The 15,494-nt window shown below is 40.4% G+C and overlaps 1 protein-coding gene across 1 annotated transcript; it reads left to right on the top strand.

The window, feature by feature from the left end:
• Positions 1-4,546: 4,546 nt before the first annotated feature.
• On the top strand, positions 4,547-5,488 carry LOC131900984 (olfactory receptor 52H1-like). The gene has a single exon (XM_059252293.1). The coding sequence runs from the start codon at positions 4,547-4,549 to the stop codon at positions 5,486-5,488; it is 942 nt and encodes a 313-aa protein (XP_059108276.1).
• Positions 5,489-15,494: the final 10,006 nt, after the last annotated feature.

Below are 15,494 nucleotides of genomic sequence, written 5' to 3'. Positions count from 1 at the left end.
ACATCACCAGGCAGGCTACCTGGAAAACAGGACCCCAAGAAAGACACAGGGATCGCCCAATGACAGAGAAATGGAATGAGATCTTGTCTATTACTTTTAATGGTCTGAACTTCAAATAAAATTCATATGAAGTCAATTTAATATGCTCTAAAATGGGGTGACTATCTTATGTTATCCGAATTTCTTGAATGCAGTCACAAGGTTTCTTAAAGGTGGACCAAAAGGCAGAAGAAGGGAGTCAAAGGACAATTTGACTACGCTATAAAGTCAGAAGCAACTTACCAGAGCCACAGTTCCAGCACGCCTTCACTATATATTGTTCCCTAGACATGTCAGAGAAAACACATCCATAAAATTTCAACAATACTGTTTTCTGAACAAGATTGGCATAATGACAACACCAGGAGATAAGCCAACACGGGCAGGGACATGTAACAATAATGAAGAGATCATGATCTTAGAAGTGAGAGGGGACATGGGAAGAGTTGATGGGGACAGGGAGAGACAGGAGTGATATACATATGAAGTTATAAACAAAATTTTAAAAAATTAACTGTCAAGAAGGGATAGAAGTAATGTTTCTGACTTTGAAGATAAGAAGGGAGCATTTTGAAGAAGCAAAAGAATTCTGTTTTACAGTTTCCCCCCCAAAAAACCCAGCTTTTACCACATTTTACACTTTGTACTGCAAGTCTGTACTATTGAATAGCAAAGGCATATAATGCATTTCTGTAGTTTTATACCATAGAGTGTTCTGTGGTTAATTTATTTAATTATTGTTATTTTATATGTACATATTTAGCCTGTAGGTATGTGCAGCACATATGTGCAGTGTTGGAAGTGGCCAGAAGAAGACACCAGAACCCCTTGAACTGGAGTGTAGGTGGAGTCCCCATGTGAGTGCTGGGAATTGAACTGAGGTTCTCTGAAAGAGCATCCAATGCTGTTAACCACTGAGTCACCTCTCCAGCCCTGTGATGTCTTAAAAAAAAACTATAGAATATTTACATAACCTTCATATAATAAAGGATGTTTTAATTTTTAAGTAAGTATGGGGATTATAATCTATTATTGAGAAAATTAACAGATCCCACTGATGAAGGAATACATTTTTAATATTTATAATATAAATATTCTATACCATAAAGTTATCAAATATTTCCATATTATGCAATCAATGTCTGAATTGTATTTGTGTGTATTTGAAAATTGAGAAACTGTCAGTGAAAAGTGATGGAAAAGGCAAAGAAAAATTTGATGACCAAAGTGTAGAGTTTATTCTTCAATATCTAGAACATGTTAATGTTGTTTACATAGGGTTGGTAGAAGTTTGTATAAACTGACTAAAGGGAACTAAAGCTACAGGAACACTCCTAGACATCCAAGATTTCTGCCTCAACTGACTGTATGATTTGTCTCTGGATGAATCTCCCAGGGACACGATGTCTAAAGGCTATTAAAACACACGAGATACATTCCTCCTCAAGGGAAACGACACACTATTAGTCCTATCCCTTGTGTGAAAATGGGAATGGAGAGGTCACTCCACCCTAATGACCTCCTGGGAATTGAAGAGTCATTCATAAATGCTTTCATTTACCTCTCGTTAGCATCTTTCCCTTCTGAAAGTGCACTCACTTCTTCCAAATTCACACCTGCGAACCAAGACACTCCACTCTGGTGAGTTGACCACTGCAGTGGGTAAGTGAGGAAGAATCCCAGCTCTGTATCTGTGATCTTATCAAACCACAGGCTCCTAGTTCACTCCTCAGTGTCTAAGGACTGTGCTCTGAAGACCTGTCTGTGGGAGAAAAGGATCTTCCTGACACCAGTGATGCTCTCTAAAAAAAATTTTAAAGTCACATTTATTTCTTTGTGTGTGTGTGTGTGTGTGTGTGTGTGTGTGTGAATGCACATACATGCATTTGTGCCTTGGTGCACATTTGGAGGTCAAAGGACAACTTGTGAGAGCCAGTTCTCTTCTTCCATTGTGTGGCTTCTAGGGATCTAACTCAGATCAAAAGGCTTGGCAGCCAGTGCCCTTACCTGCTGAGCCATCTCTCTGGCCCAACACCAAGAATTCTACGATAAGGCAGTGGGCACTTAATAGGAAGCTACTGATTTCAAGTTAGAACAGCTAATGTCCTCAGAAAAACTTCCAGGATTTCAGTAGAGGACTTTTGGCAAAAGAAATGAGTTTAGAATATGTTCTGACTAAACCAAGATTCCTTGGTACTGATGCTTTGACCCTTCACAGTTTCAATGATGAGTGGTGATTTCTCTCCCACTTTGTTGTATTCCCCGTGACTCTTCCTTGAGACTGGGGTGGAAGTAACAGCAAATCTGTATTCTAATAGGCTGAACTTAAACTTCCTAAATTACTGAGATGTTTTGACATGGTGGGGCTTCCAGAGTTTACTCAGCCAGAGGAGATCACATGGCCATCATTTTAGGGAGAACATCATGGAGTGTCTGCTGTTGTACACTGTTCAAAAATGTTCTGTGCTCTTGGCAGTTTACTCTGCACCAGGCCATGGAATGGGCCTTAGAAAACGGCCATCTGCATTTCTTTCAGGTGGATGCAATGTATTGGCTTTGGCTGGTTAAGGCAAGTGCTAATGACAAGTTAAGAAAGAGTAGCTCACTAGTGTAAAGCACTGACTGGGGACCTAGAAGACATGTCACAAAGCCTATGAGGCCCTAGGTTTTCTTTTCCTGGGCATAAGACTACAGATCCCCACCACAGGTCCTAGTGTAGAACTGTTACGAATTGCCTGCCAAGTCACTTCCCTATACTTTGAATGGCTTTGTAATTTTATTAAGGTTAATTGCTTAGGTTTTGGATGAGCACTGACTCTCTCTGACATTTACCTTTGTATGACTCAGAATCTGTGGGTCCTCAACAATGGGGGACTTCCTGGTATTGATGGTTCAATTATCATTCCCTTCCACCTGAAAAAAAAAAACCTGTCTAAAATAGGTCACAGAAACTGAGCTAGAATTCAAAGGGCATTTTCCCATGTCAGTGCCATCCCTAAATGGGGCCTCTATTTAGAGTAAAGCTAGAGATTCTCACAGTTAGGGTCTAGACACCAGCAGACAAGGAAGGAAAACTTTGAGGCAAAACTTCTCTATGATTCTTTCCTTTTGCTCTAGGAGGTAAGACTCAGCAGGCACTTTGCCTAGATAAATTCCTCTGTTGGGATTTGTGGTTATGGAGGCATCCTCTATTCTGGTGGTGGAAGTGTCTCCTCTGCTAACAATGGAGAGGTGAGATCACATAAGGTTTAGGACATAGGCCCCGAGGGCCTAAACTTTAGGACTTTTCAAAAATATACTTTGGGTTCATGGCTTTCTCTTATAGTTAATATTGCTCCCCTCTTCCCATGTGTCTTCTGAAAGATGCATGCTCTTGTATTTGCATCCTCAAAAGCCTATAAACTGGATCAAACTACATTTCAACCACTGAAGCAGAAGCTCCCACAACACCCAGCATGAGAACCTGCTCATTCGTCCATTCTTCTTTATTAGCTTTCCTCCTTGATCACTCAACCCCATCAGCTTATTTTATCAAATGTATTGTCTGAAACACAGGATTTGCCCTATAAAAGTCAGTTGTTTTTTTCTTACAGCTCAACTTCATCCAGTACAGCATTAAAAAATAAACTTAAGATTTATTTTAAATTCTGTGTCTATGTGTGTGTGTGTGAAAGTGAATATGTAGACATGAGTGCAGGTGTCTGTGGAGGCCAGAGGAAGAAGTCAGATCCCTGGAACTGGAGTTACAAGCAATTGTGATCTGCCCTACAGGAGTACTGAGAACAGGGCTGGAGAGAGAGATGGCTCAGAGGTAAAGCGCACTGGCTGCTCTTCCAGAGGTCCTGAGTTCAATTCCCAGCACCCACATGGTGGCTCACAGCTCTCTGTAATGAGGTCTGGCATCCTCTTCTGGCCTGAAGGGATATATGCAAGCAGAAGCAGAACACTGTATACATAATAAATAAGTAAATCTTAAAAAAAAAAAAAAAAGAGTACTAAGAACAGAATTTAGGTCCTCTGGAAGAGCAGTACTCTATCTTAACCTCTGAGCCATTTCTCCAGTCCCCAGTACAGCATTTTAAATACTGTATTTATTTATAAATTATAAATATTTCCCTCTTTGTTCTCATTCCTCTCCTTTCCATGAATGACTTTCTCTCTCTCTCTTTTTTTTTTTTTGAGCTAAGAATCGAACCCAGGGCCTTGCGCTTGCTAGGCAAGCGCTCTGCCACTGAGCTAAATCCCCAACCCCATGAATGACTTTTTATATTGTTTACTAATTGATATAAATGCACACCAAAATGAAGTGAAACCATTGCCAAATAGATCAGGCAATAAATAATCAATCTACAGGTATTTCTTCATCTTGGGAATAGGAAGTGCTTCCATGCAGGAGTGCTGGCCTGTTACCAACATTCTGCACTAGAGTGGAACTGTTACCTTTTATAAATGATTCTAAAAGAATCTCTGTCCTCAGGCTCAAGAACCAGCAGATCCCACAGAGGCCATGTACAACCTAAGCTGTTATAACCCAACTTCTTTCATCCTTGTTGGGATACCCGGCTTGGAAAAGTTCCACATCTGGATCGGGATTCCTTTTTGCGTCATCTATGTTGTGGCTATTGTAGGCAACTGTATCCTCCTCTACCTGATTGCAGTGGAGCAGAGCCTCCATGAGCCCATGTTCATGTTCCTGTCCATGCTGGCCAGCACAGACCTCATCTTGTCCACTGCCACAGTACCCAAACTGCTCAGCAACCTCTGGTTTGACTCCCAAGAAATTACCTTCTCTGGTTGTCTCACTCAGATGTTTTTTCTGCACTTCAGCTTTGTAGTGGACTCAGCTATCCTGTTAGCCATGGCATTTGATCGCTATGTGGCTATTTGCTTGCCCTTGAGGTACAACACCATCCTGACTCCGCAGGTGATGGTCAAGATTATGGTGAGCATTATTGTGAGGAGCTTCTCAGTCATCCTGCCAGATGTATTCCTGCTGAAGCGGCTGCCATTTTGCAAGACACGTGTTATCCCTCACACATATTGTGAGCATATAGGCGTTGCCAGGCTTTCCTCTGCAGACATCTCTGTCAACATCTGGTATGGGTTTTCTGTTCCTCTCATGACTGTTATCTCGGATGTCATCCTGATTGCTGTATCCTACATCTTCATCCTCAGGGCAGTTTTTCTGCTCTCCTCTCAGGGTGCCCGCCAAAAGGCCCTGAGCACATGTGGTTCCCATGTCTGTGTCATCCTCATGTTCTACACACCTGCCTTCTTCTCCATTCTTGCTCATCGTTTTGGGCACAGTGTCCCTCGTAATGTTCTCATCTTATTTGCCAACTTCTATGTGGCTATCCCTCCGGCTCTAAATCCAGTTGTTTATGGAGTGAAGACCAAGCAGATCCAGGACAAATTCCTTCTTCTCTTCTCTTTGAGGAAGACACAATGAGTGGGCACTGAGAACTAAAGTTAGGTAACACCGTTGTGGTGACACTTTTATCTCCTGCTTATTTGAAATGCAACTGATCCATGTTCAAAGAGCAGGTGAAGAGGAGAGGGGAGAGACCTACCAGCCCTCTGGAAAAATGGAGGCTTCTTTTGCTTGAGTTGTCATACTCTTTGGTGGATGAAGCTGATGATCTTTCGTGCTAACGAGCAACACCAACTGAGGTTTGCGTTTCTTACTGATAGATACTTGAAGGACTGGCATTTTCTACCACCTGTGTATTTCACAGCTTCTGAATGAAGGGCGGTGTACTGTACTTTTCCTTCTCAAGTACTTACCAATTCTAATATTTCCGCTAGAATTATTCAGTTCTTTTGCTTACACTTCTTCAGACCATTGTTCTTTCTGTTTCCTTTACTTGTTTAGAAAATGAATGAAATAGACAAGCATCTCTCTTTAATTCCTTTTTACCCTGCCCTTGTTGGATTAAATAGAGTTGTTTCTCTTTTGTTCCTAATTTTCTTAATCGCATGCTTGAAGAAAAATCATTTTTGTGACTTATTGTGGTTTTTTAGTAGTAATATATTTAATTAAAATAATTTTGAAAAGTAATGCTAGTTAATTTAGTTTACAGATGAGAAGAAAGAGCTGTAAAGATTATACAACATATTAATAGACCTACTATGCATATAGGGGTTTCAGTAATTCTGAACTCTGAACAATATATATAATAATCTTGTGAATTCACATGCACACATAGATTATAAATCCTTCAAAATTAATTCCTTCATAACTGATTTAGAACCTCCCTTCATAAAAAGTGTATTCCTCTCTGTTTTCCTTTATAGTAAATGGCACCACCAAAAACATGGCTGTTAAAGCAGAAACTGATTGTGTGTATTCTGTTCTCTTATGCTGTCCTGTAGCAAAAATAGTCCAGCATTTGAATTGAATATTTGAATTTGAAGTGCTTATAAGTTATTCTGGTGGAGATGTGATTGTGTGTGCGTGTGTATGTGTGTGTGTGTATGTGTATGCATGTGTATGTGTATGTGCATACATGTTACATTTTCACCTTTGTTCACCTTTGGACTATGCTCCAACCTATTGTCTATCTCTTCATAAATATTTCAAGGTCCTTTTGGAAGAAGTTGCCACCTTGCCCCATAATTGGCTCCATCTACAAACAGCAGAGTGAACATTTTACAATTTACAATGTGTGTGTCACTTTTCACCTTTCTGAAACTCTTCAATGATTCCATTGTCCTAGGATCATGTATACATGTTCTTCTTCATAATATTTAAACCTTGCATCTTATTTACATGGATTCATGCTTAACTTATTTCCAGTTCATCTGCACTTCCATGACTCTTGGAGCAAGCTGCTCTCGATGTTCTGTTTTTGTGTTATCATATTCTGTGCCCTGTTATTTTGTATGCAACAAGACTTAGCATGGTGTTCTGTGTAGTATGGACAATGATCTCTGCTAGTCATGCTTTGGGCTTTCAATGAGTGAGTTTATTAAGTATATAACAAGCCGAAGCAAAAAAAAAAAAATCAAATGATAGGTAGACATATAGACAGATAACATGACATCATCACATTGGATGCTTAGTACATCCAGCAGAAATTCACCAAGGGATCCTGGCTGAACCAGTCAGCTGGAGTTCCAGATAGAGTGTCCTGGGAATAATAGAATGTCCTCTCAGGCAAATGTCCTCTCAGAAAAGGACAAACAGCAGCAGAAGGTAACATCAGCAAATCTGGGGCTTGTAAACTTGTCGCGTCCGCCTCGACCAGCAAGGAAGACGCGACGCCAGGCTCTTCTCCAAGCAGTTTATTCAGGAACCTTGAACAATCTTCTGACCCCGGGGAAAGTCATTTTCTTCTTCTTCTTCTTCTTCTTCTTCTTCTTCTTCTTCTTCTTCTTCTTCTTCTTCTTCTTCTTCTTCTTCTTTCTCTCTCTCTCTCTCTCTCTCTCTCTCTCTCTCTCTCTCTCTCCTCTCACTCTCTCTCTCTCACTCATACTCACTCTTCCATTCTCTCTCTCTCACTCACAGTCACCCCCACAGTCACTCTCACAGTTACCCCCCTGAGAAAGTCAGCCCACGCCCTTTATAGCCACTGGCAATCAACCCCGTGGTGCCACGTGGACAATGCCACTAGGGTCAGACATACACAAGCAAGCCAGATTAGGTCCAGGTGTGCAGAAGCCTAGCCTTAGCCAAATAAGGAGCATCTGCCGTCGGGAAGGCAGAAGCCAGACGCCGCTCCATCTTTGAGGCACGGCCGTGCACGGCTCTCTACATAAACTGAAACTGACTGGGGAAGTGGAGTCAGTGGAAGTTCTGACTGAGCTTTTTCTCTATGGAAGAGCTTCCTCTGGTTGATCCTGCTTCTCTTCCACACCACAGCCACTTCTATCCCATGGGGTAAACAGCAGTAACCTCTGTTGGAAATGCTTTCTAGTTGTTCTCAAGGATACATTTAAAATTTTTAACATAATATTTTTATTGATTATTTGGAGATTTCACATAATACACCCTGATCACATTCACTTTCTAGTCCTCCCAGGTCCATCCCCTATCCTTCTGACCTCCCCCAAAACAATAGGAGAAGAAGAAAAAAGAGGAGAAAAAGTACCAAGTCCAGTTTGTGTTGCCAGTACACTCACTGGAGCATGGTCAAAACTTCCAGTGGCTGCCCCCTTAAACTCCTTTTCAAACCTTACCCCCACTGGAAGCCATCAACTGTGAAGAGCTACACTGCAGCATCACTAACACAATTTTTTTTTTTTTTTGTTTTTTTTTTTTGGTTTTTTTTGAGACAGGGTTTCTCTGTGTAGCTTTGCGCCTTTCCTGGAACTCACTTGGTAGCCCAAGCTGGCCTCGAACTCACAGAGATCCGCCTGGCTCTGCCTCCCAAGTGCTGGGATTAAAGGCGTGCGCCACCACCGCCCGGCCAACACAATTTTTAAGAGTTCTTTTCAATGGTTGCCTGTCTACTGCTTCCTTCGTGGGGTGGGGTGATGTGGGATGAGGTAGAGAGACTGTCCCAGAAGCCTTCTGTGTCTCTCCTTCTCAACTGTGAGTCTGCAGTCATCGATACCACTGTAGAAGAATCTTCCTTGAAGGGTACATTAGTTTTCCCTTGAGGTGTTTTGTTGTCTTTTCTTCCTGTCACAGAGTTAGAGTGGTCTTAGAGGATACTTTGAGGCAAATATACTTATAAAAAAAAATGGGAATGGGGCAACCTCACTTTCAGAACCAGCTTCTCGGTGAGCTGAAACAGCATGACAATTTACCAATGCAATGCACACCTCACATGGGCTAGTATATGTTGGGTGGAAGCTATGCATAAACCTGTTTTTATTTAAAAAACAAACCTGAGGATACATCCTAGAATCTGCAGGGGAAATGAAATCATATATATTTAGTCACGATGAACATATTGAGTCCCTTCAGATTCACGTCAGACCTGGTGTGTATGTGTCATTTTTCTTGTTTTGTCCAATACCCTACTAGAAGCTCACAGGAGTCTCTGGTGGTGGCTGCTTTATTAGACCACACTCAAAAAGTTTTCAAATTTGGGCCAGTGAGATGGTTCAGCAGTTCTCTGATTGGTACTTGACACCAAGCCTGAGTACCTGAATTCAATCCCTGGGGACCACATGGTGGAAAGAGGGTTGGTTGTCCTCTGACTTACAGACACACTGCTGTGGTATTGTATTCTCCCAAATATTGTGCATGCTAATAAACTTATCTGGGGTCAGAGACAGAGCAGCCACAATATTAAACATAGAGGATAGGCAGTGGTAGCACACGCTTTTAATCCTAGTATTCCAGAGGCAGAAATCCATATGTTCAAGGATACAGCCAAGCATGGTGACTCACGCCTTTAATCCCAGAAAGCGAGCCTTTAATCCCAGGGAGTGGTGGTAGAAAGCAGAAAGATATATAAGGCATGAGGACCAGAAACTAGAAACATTTTGGCCTGGTTAAGCATTTGGCTGGTTAAGCTTTCAGGCTTCTAGAAGCACAGTTCCGCTGAGACCCATTCTGGATGAGGACTCAGAGGCCTCCAGTCTAAGGAAACAAGACCAGCTGAGGATCCGGTGAGGTGAGGTAGCTGTGGCTTGTTCTGTCTCTCTGACCATCCAGCATTTCACCCCAATAACTGGCCCTGGGTTTGATTTTATTAATAAGCACTTTTAAGATTCATGCTACACACTGGTTAACTGGAGTTGCTAACATTTTCTTTCTTTTCTAACCTGCTTATTTCCTGCAGTGCATTATTTAGTCCATTGTTTTTTGTGTCCTAAACTCACCTGTCTTTCCTATATAATCTAGCCCCTATTCCTAGACTTTAAAGTCTTTTTCTCTAGTTTTTTGGAAATTGCTGAAAATAACCCCATGAGGCAGGTTGATAGTATTATTCATTAATTAAAACAATAAATTTCACCACACTTGCTGTAACACAAATCTTAAAAGGTCTTATTAAATAAAAAACTCAGTGCCAGCTATTGGGGTGAATTTTGAAAGATCAGAGAGACAGAACAAGCCACAGCTAACCTTGCCTTGCCAACTTCTCAGTTGATCCTGTTTCCTCAAACTGGAAGCCTCTGAGTCCTCACTGGAATGGATCTCAGCTGAACTGCTGCTAAAAGCCTAAAAGCTTAAAAACCTCTAGTTCCTGGTCCTCACGTCTTATATACTTTTCTGTTTCCTGCCATCACTTCCTGGGATTAAAGGTGTGTGTCTTTCCCAAGCAAGACATGAGATCTCAAGTGCTGGGATTAAAGGCATGTGTCACCATGTCTGGTTGTTTCCAGTGTGGTCTTGAACTCACAGAGATCTGGATGGATCTCTGCCTCCAGAATGCTAGGATTAAAGACTTGTGCTACCACTGCCTAACCTCTACGTTTAATATAGTGGCTGTTCTGTTCTCTGACCCCCAGATAAGTTTATTGGGGTTCACAATGTATCAACCACAACTTACCTTGTTTTAGATATTTAAATCCACATAATTTCTCCTTTTTCTTTTCTCCATATTTTTTCCTGGATACTCTATTACAACTTCAGTGAGATGATTATAAGTGTACTGACTTTTAAGATTCTGTGCTGCACTGGTTAAGCATGCTTCTTTATTCACTCCACCATCTTCAACATATCTGGTATGCAGTGAACATTCAGTAAGTATTTGCCTTATATGTGCACCCAAATGGCTTTTAGTTAATGAGAAAAATCCGTATTTTTCATGAAAATAGTCTGCCTGGACTCATTAGTCAGTCTATACAGTCAGGAAACTTGGAGACTACTCCTACAGAGAGATTATCTCCCCCCATTCCCTCCCTGTAGAATGATGATAATTGTTACAGCATATAATATGCAGAACTTCCCTTTATTTTTAATATTTATTTATTTAGTGGAGTCTTTGAGATAGAGCATTGGTATGTAGTTCAGACTAACCTTGAATGTTTTAAATAGCTCAGACAATCTTCCTGTCTCAGGCTCCTTTGCTGGGAGTACAGGTGTGTGCCACCATGTCTGACTCTAGGACTTGTCTTTAAACATTTCCAAATTATCTTTATCCTTACACATATATGAAAACTGATTAAATTGACTTGGAGCTCTAAGGAAGGATAGAACAGAGCAAGAACTGAATTCCAGCTCTGGACTTGAAAAGTAGATTTCCTTGTTAGATTGATGAGAGGTTATGTGAAAGATTTCCCTGCTAGAAGGGCTAAACTGAACTCAGGAACTGGGTATCTAGTACTTTTGAACCTGAATTTTATCTGTACTAGAGATTTACTCCATACAAATAGATTAATGCCCTATAATATGACTAATGGACTCAACCAAAGTTAGTGTTGATTCACTACAGAGGGAGGATGAGAGAGCTACCAAGAGAGAGTGGGTGCTGAAGTCTAGAAATACAGGCTACCTTGAACCTTCAAAGATGTCAGTCAATGATACAAATGTCCCCAGAGTTTTGTTATCTAAGTTTCCAAGAGGATTTGTTTCAGTTCAACAATACTTAATGACCACTCATGATAAAGTTGTTTATATCCACGGATGCAGAAGGTAACAAAAACAAGTCATTTAAGGAATTCTGTCCTGGGACAGATGGCTTGCTAGTTCTTATACTCATGGAGCTTCTAGATCAGCACTCAGCCCTGTCTCTCTGTTAGTGTTCATGATATCTGCACATGATATCCCAAAGTGCAGTTCCTTGATATGCAACTACTTTGAACTGAAGGAAATGAGAAAGGCTTCAGGAAGTGAAATGTTCCTTCTGACTTCTTCCCTTTCTCACTCTCCATCCTCTACTTACTCCCCAGAAGCATGCTGTGGAAGATAGAATTCTTCTTTAAAGCAGATCAGGGAAACTAGAATTCTAGCCCAAAGCAAGTCATAAAATCTAAAGAGGTCATGCTGTACCTTTCCTGAAAGCATATCAGAAAAGCCACATTCTGGAAGTATGGTATCTGCTACCTGAGGAAAATTATTACCACACAGAGAGGTCAGCAAGAATATGAGTCAAGTAGACTTTGATAAGACACCTAATTTAGTACCAATAATGGCTTATTATATTTAAAAAAAAACTAAGCCTAAAATAATAACACACAATTTCCAGCTCTTGGGGTCCTTGTTTTTTAATTCTCCTTCATCATGTGAACATTAAATAAATGTTTTTTTAATGATTTTCTTTGCTTAATTCAGCCCTTATTATAAGAGTGCTGGCCATAGATCTTGGAAAGGAAAAAGAAAAGGCATTCTGATTTTTCACTGTACACCTTCCAAACTTCCACTAACATGAGCAGGATCGGTTCTTAAGCTGCCAGGTGTTAATTTGATTGGATATTTACTCATGTCTGAGGCTAACCTGGGAGATCGGTATCTAAGTCTCCCAGGCTTTGAGACTCTCTGTTCCTCTAGTTTGTGATCCCTGGAGAAGACAAGGCATGTTTATCAACACTTCACCCGTAGGCTCTGCATTAGCTCCTCTCTGCTGTGAGCATGGTCTCCTATATACTACTTTTGTCCCTGTGTCTCTCTTCCCTGACTCTGAGACGGCTTCTTCTGTTTTATGGTTTGCCTTTTCCTTGCTGTGTTTTCACAGTCTCTGGTCCTAACTCTGCTTTTGCAAAAGGACCAGACCTCCAAGGCATAAATTGGTGGGAAGTCCTTGAGGAAGTACAACTGGTAGGTCTGGAGAGAACTGGGGCTGGTGGAGTGAAGAGTAAGAGCTGTGGCAAAGGTGGGCTCTATGAGATAGAAGGGGTAAGATTACAACTTTGAATATATTTCTACAACATACCTTCACATATGACAACGTTGTAAAAGACGAGTGTCTATCAGCTTAAATCTTAGTGCATCCCAGTGCTCTCCTCAAAGCATTTCTAGGCTTTTTAGGAGGGCAAATGTTATTTCTGAATATCTTCAGTTTAACTTCAGTTTGAAACATTAGAGTTTCTGTAAAATATTAGTATTATAAAATCGTTCCTTCCTCCATTTCTCTCTTTAACTTTTTTTAAAAAGATTTATTTATTTTTATGTATACAGCATGTATGACTGCAGGCCAGAAGAGGGCACCAGATCTCATTACAGGTGGTTGTGAGCCACCATGTGATTGCTGGGAATTGAACTCAGGACCTCTGAAAGAGCAGCCAGTGCTCTTAACTTCTGAGCCATCTCTCCAGCCCCCTCTCTTTAACTTTTTATTTGCAAAGATTTTATTACATTTATCGTGTGTGTGTGTGTGTGTGTGTGTGTGTGTGTGTGTGTGTGTGTGTTTATACATGTACCACAGGACATGTGTGGAGGTCAGAAGACAACTTGAAGAGTCAATTCTCTCCTTTGAATAAGTGGGTCCTGGGGATGGACTCAGGTAGTCAGGTTTGGTAGCAAGCAAACACACGTACCTGTGGAGCCATCTTGGTGGCCCTTACTATTCATTCCCACTTAGGTGTATCATTTCAATTGTGCAGAAAATTTCTTTTAGTTATTATGTACACCAGGCTGGCCTAGAATTCATATGCCTGCCTCTCCTTCCAGGTGCTGGGATTATAGGTGTGAAACACCATTCCCAGAAAAAGGCATGGTGTCTTTCTTTTTAAAACAAAGTACATATATATGATACCAGATATATTAATAATATATGTATGTAAAAGTTAAAAGTTAAAAATTTCTTCTCCACTTAACTTTAAAAAATGATGTCCCCATCAATACACTTATAGAACAGCTGACTTATATTGTGGAATTTTGATGTAAATGCTGATGTGGTGTCCATCAGTGCTACTGACATATAGCAGCAGTGGGTTCCAGTTGGTCTTGATTTAACAAAAGTAATCTGGTGGTTTTGCCTCTCATGCACACAGCTTTACCTCATTCTTCTTAAAGTCTGAATACTTTCCCATTACACTGTGAATGAATACACTATAAGTTTTCAGTTGAGGTGTAAATGCATGTCGTCTGAACAATGCTCATTTTCCACTTTATAATTTTATTTGAATTTCATGTTGTAATTGTTGTCACAGTATATCCTTGCTTTTTTGGATTTGTATAACCACATCTTCAGGGACATTTCTATATTGAAGCTACTGGGGGAATGTGTATTTTTTTTGATACACACAGCTAAAATAATCTTCAGGAGTGCTCTACAGTAAATTCTTTACAAAAATGTCTATAACAGATCCTTATATCACAGACACTTCATAGAACTCAGTATCATCAGCCTTTGAAAATCTTTGTTAAACTGATAACTAGTACTGCTCATCTGTTATACAACAAATTTAATGAAGAGACAGAATTTTCTTTTCATATTTTATGTGACTTAATTATCCATATCCATTATCATATTCATATCCATTATACCCAAGTTTCCTTTGGCTCAATGGGCTTTACCTTTGTAATCTGTAATATTAATAGAATTATGTATCATCATTTGAAGTCAACTTTTGTCACAAAGTCTGCTGTCTCCTTTTTTTTTTTTTCCGTATAACAGCTGATCTTTCCCATTCCTTTTCTCTCCATGTAGCCAGACTGTCCTCAAATTGGTGATCCTCCTGCCTCAGTCTTCCAAGGGCTGGGATTATAGTATGCATTACCGGCCGGGCGGTGGTGGCGCACGCCTTTAATCCCAGCACTCGGGAGGCAGAGCCAGGCAGATTTCTGTGAGTTCGAGGCCAGCCTGGGCTACCAAGTGAGTTCCAGGAAAGGCGCAAAGCTACACAGAGAAACCCTGTCTCGAAAAACCAAAAAAAAAACAAAAAAACAAAAAAACAAAAAAAAAAACAAAAAAAAAAAACAACAACAAAAACCAAAAAAAGCATTACCACATCTAGGTTTTCCAAGTTTTCTACTTTTTTTCTATAGACATCACCTAGGTGTACATTTGATAGACGTGAGACATGTGGGGAAAGCAGTTTATACACAGCCTTGGAATATCCAACAGGAATCTTTGCACCTTCATCTAAACCCTTCTGAAGCACCTTCGTAGATCAAAATATCCTGTATCTGGATCTTCTGATAATGGAGATAGTTCAGCATAAATGAAAATCACTTGTGGACACCAGTCTCCTTGTATCTTCCTTTCTGGGAGTGATTGGCTTCCAACCTTCTTCATTCTGCGGTTGGGAAAGAAAGATCTTAGCCCACACCTTTTCTCCAGAAACAGTAAGCCCTACTTCCACAGTCAGCCTTGACAGCTAAACTACGGGGAGGAAACTGGGATATATTTTTAAAATATGTTTTTCCTTTTCTGAAAATAATTTCTGGATGTTTTCCAAACTTCTAATTGCAAAAGAAAAACATGCATTTACACTAGAAAACAGAGCTCTTGGCAAGAGTGGATGGTATGTAGGATAGAGCAATCCTGTAGGGTTATATAGATACTCAGAGTGAACACTTGCAATATTATAATCATTTAGGGATGAGGAGGGTTCTTGTGTGTGAGGGAGATATGATTAAGATTGTGTGAAGAGATGGAAATACTGATTATGTTGAA

The sequence above is a fragment of the Peromyscus eremicus genome, chromosome 1 (assembly GCF_949786415.1).
Source record: "Peromyscus eremicus chromosome 1, PerEre_H2_v1, whole genome shotgun sequence".
NCBI lineage: Eukaryota > Metazoa > Chordata > Mammalia > Rodentia > Cricetidae > Peromyscus > Peromyscus eremicus.
Note: the sequence above shows the minus strand (reverse complement) of the source record. Positions and strands in the feature narration are given on the sequence as shown.

What these genes read in the sequence shown, in the direction of transcription:
- LOC131900984 (XM_059252293.1), top strand. Translation starts at nt 4,547, where the DNA reads ATGTACAACCTAAGCTGTTATAACCCAACTTCTTTCATCCTTGTTGGG.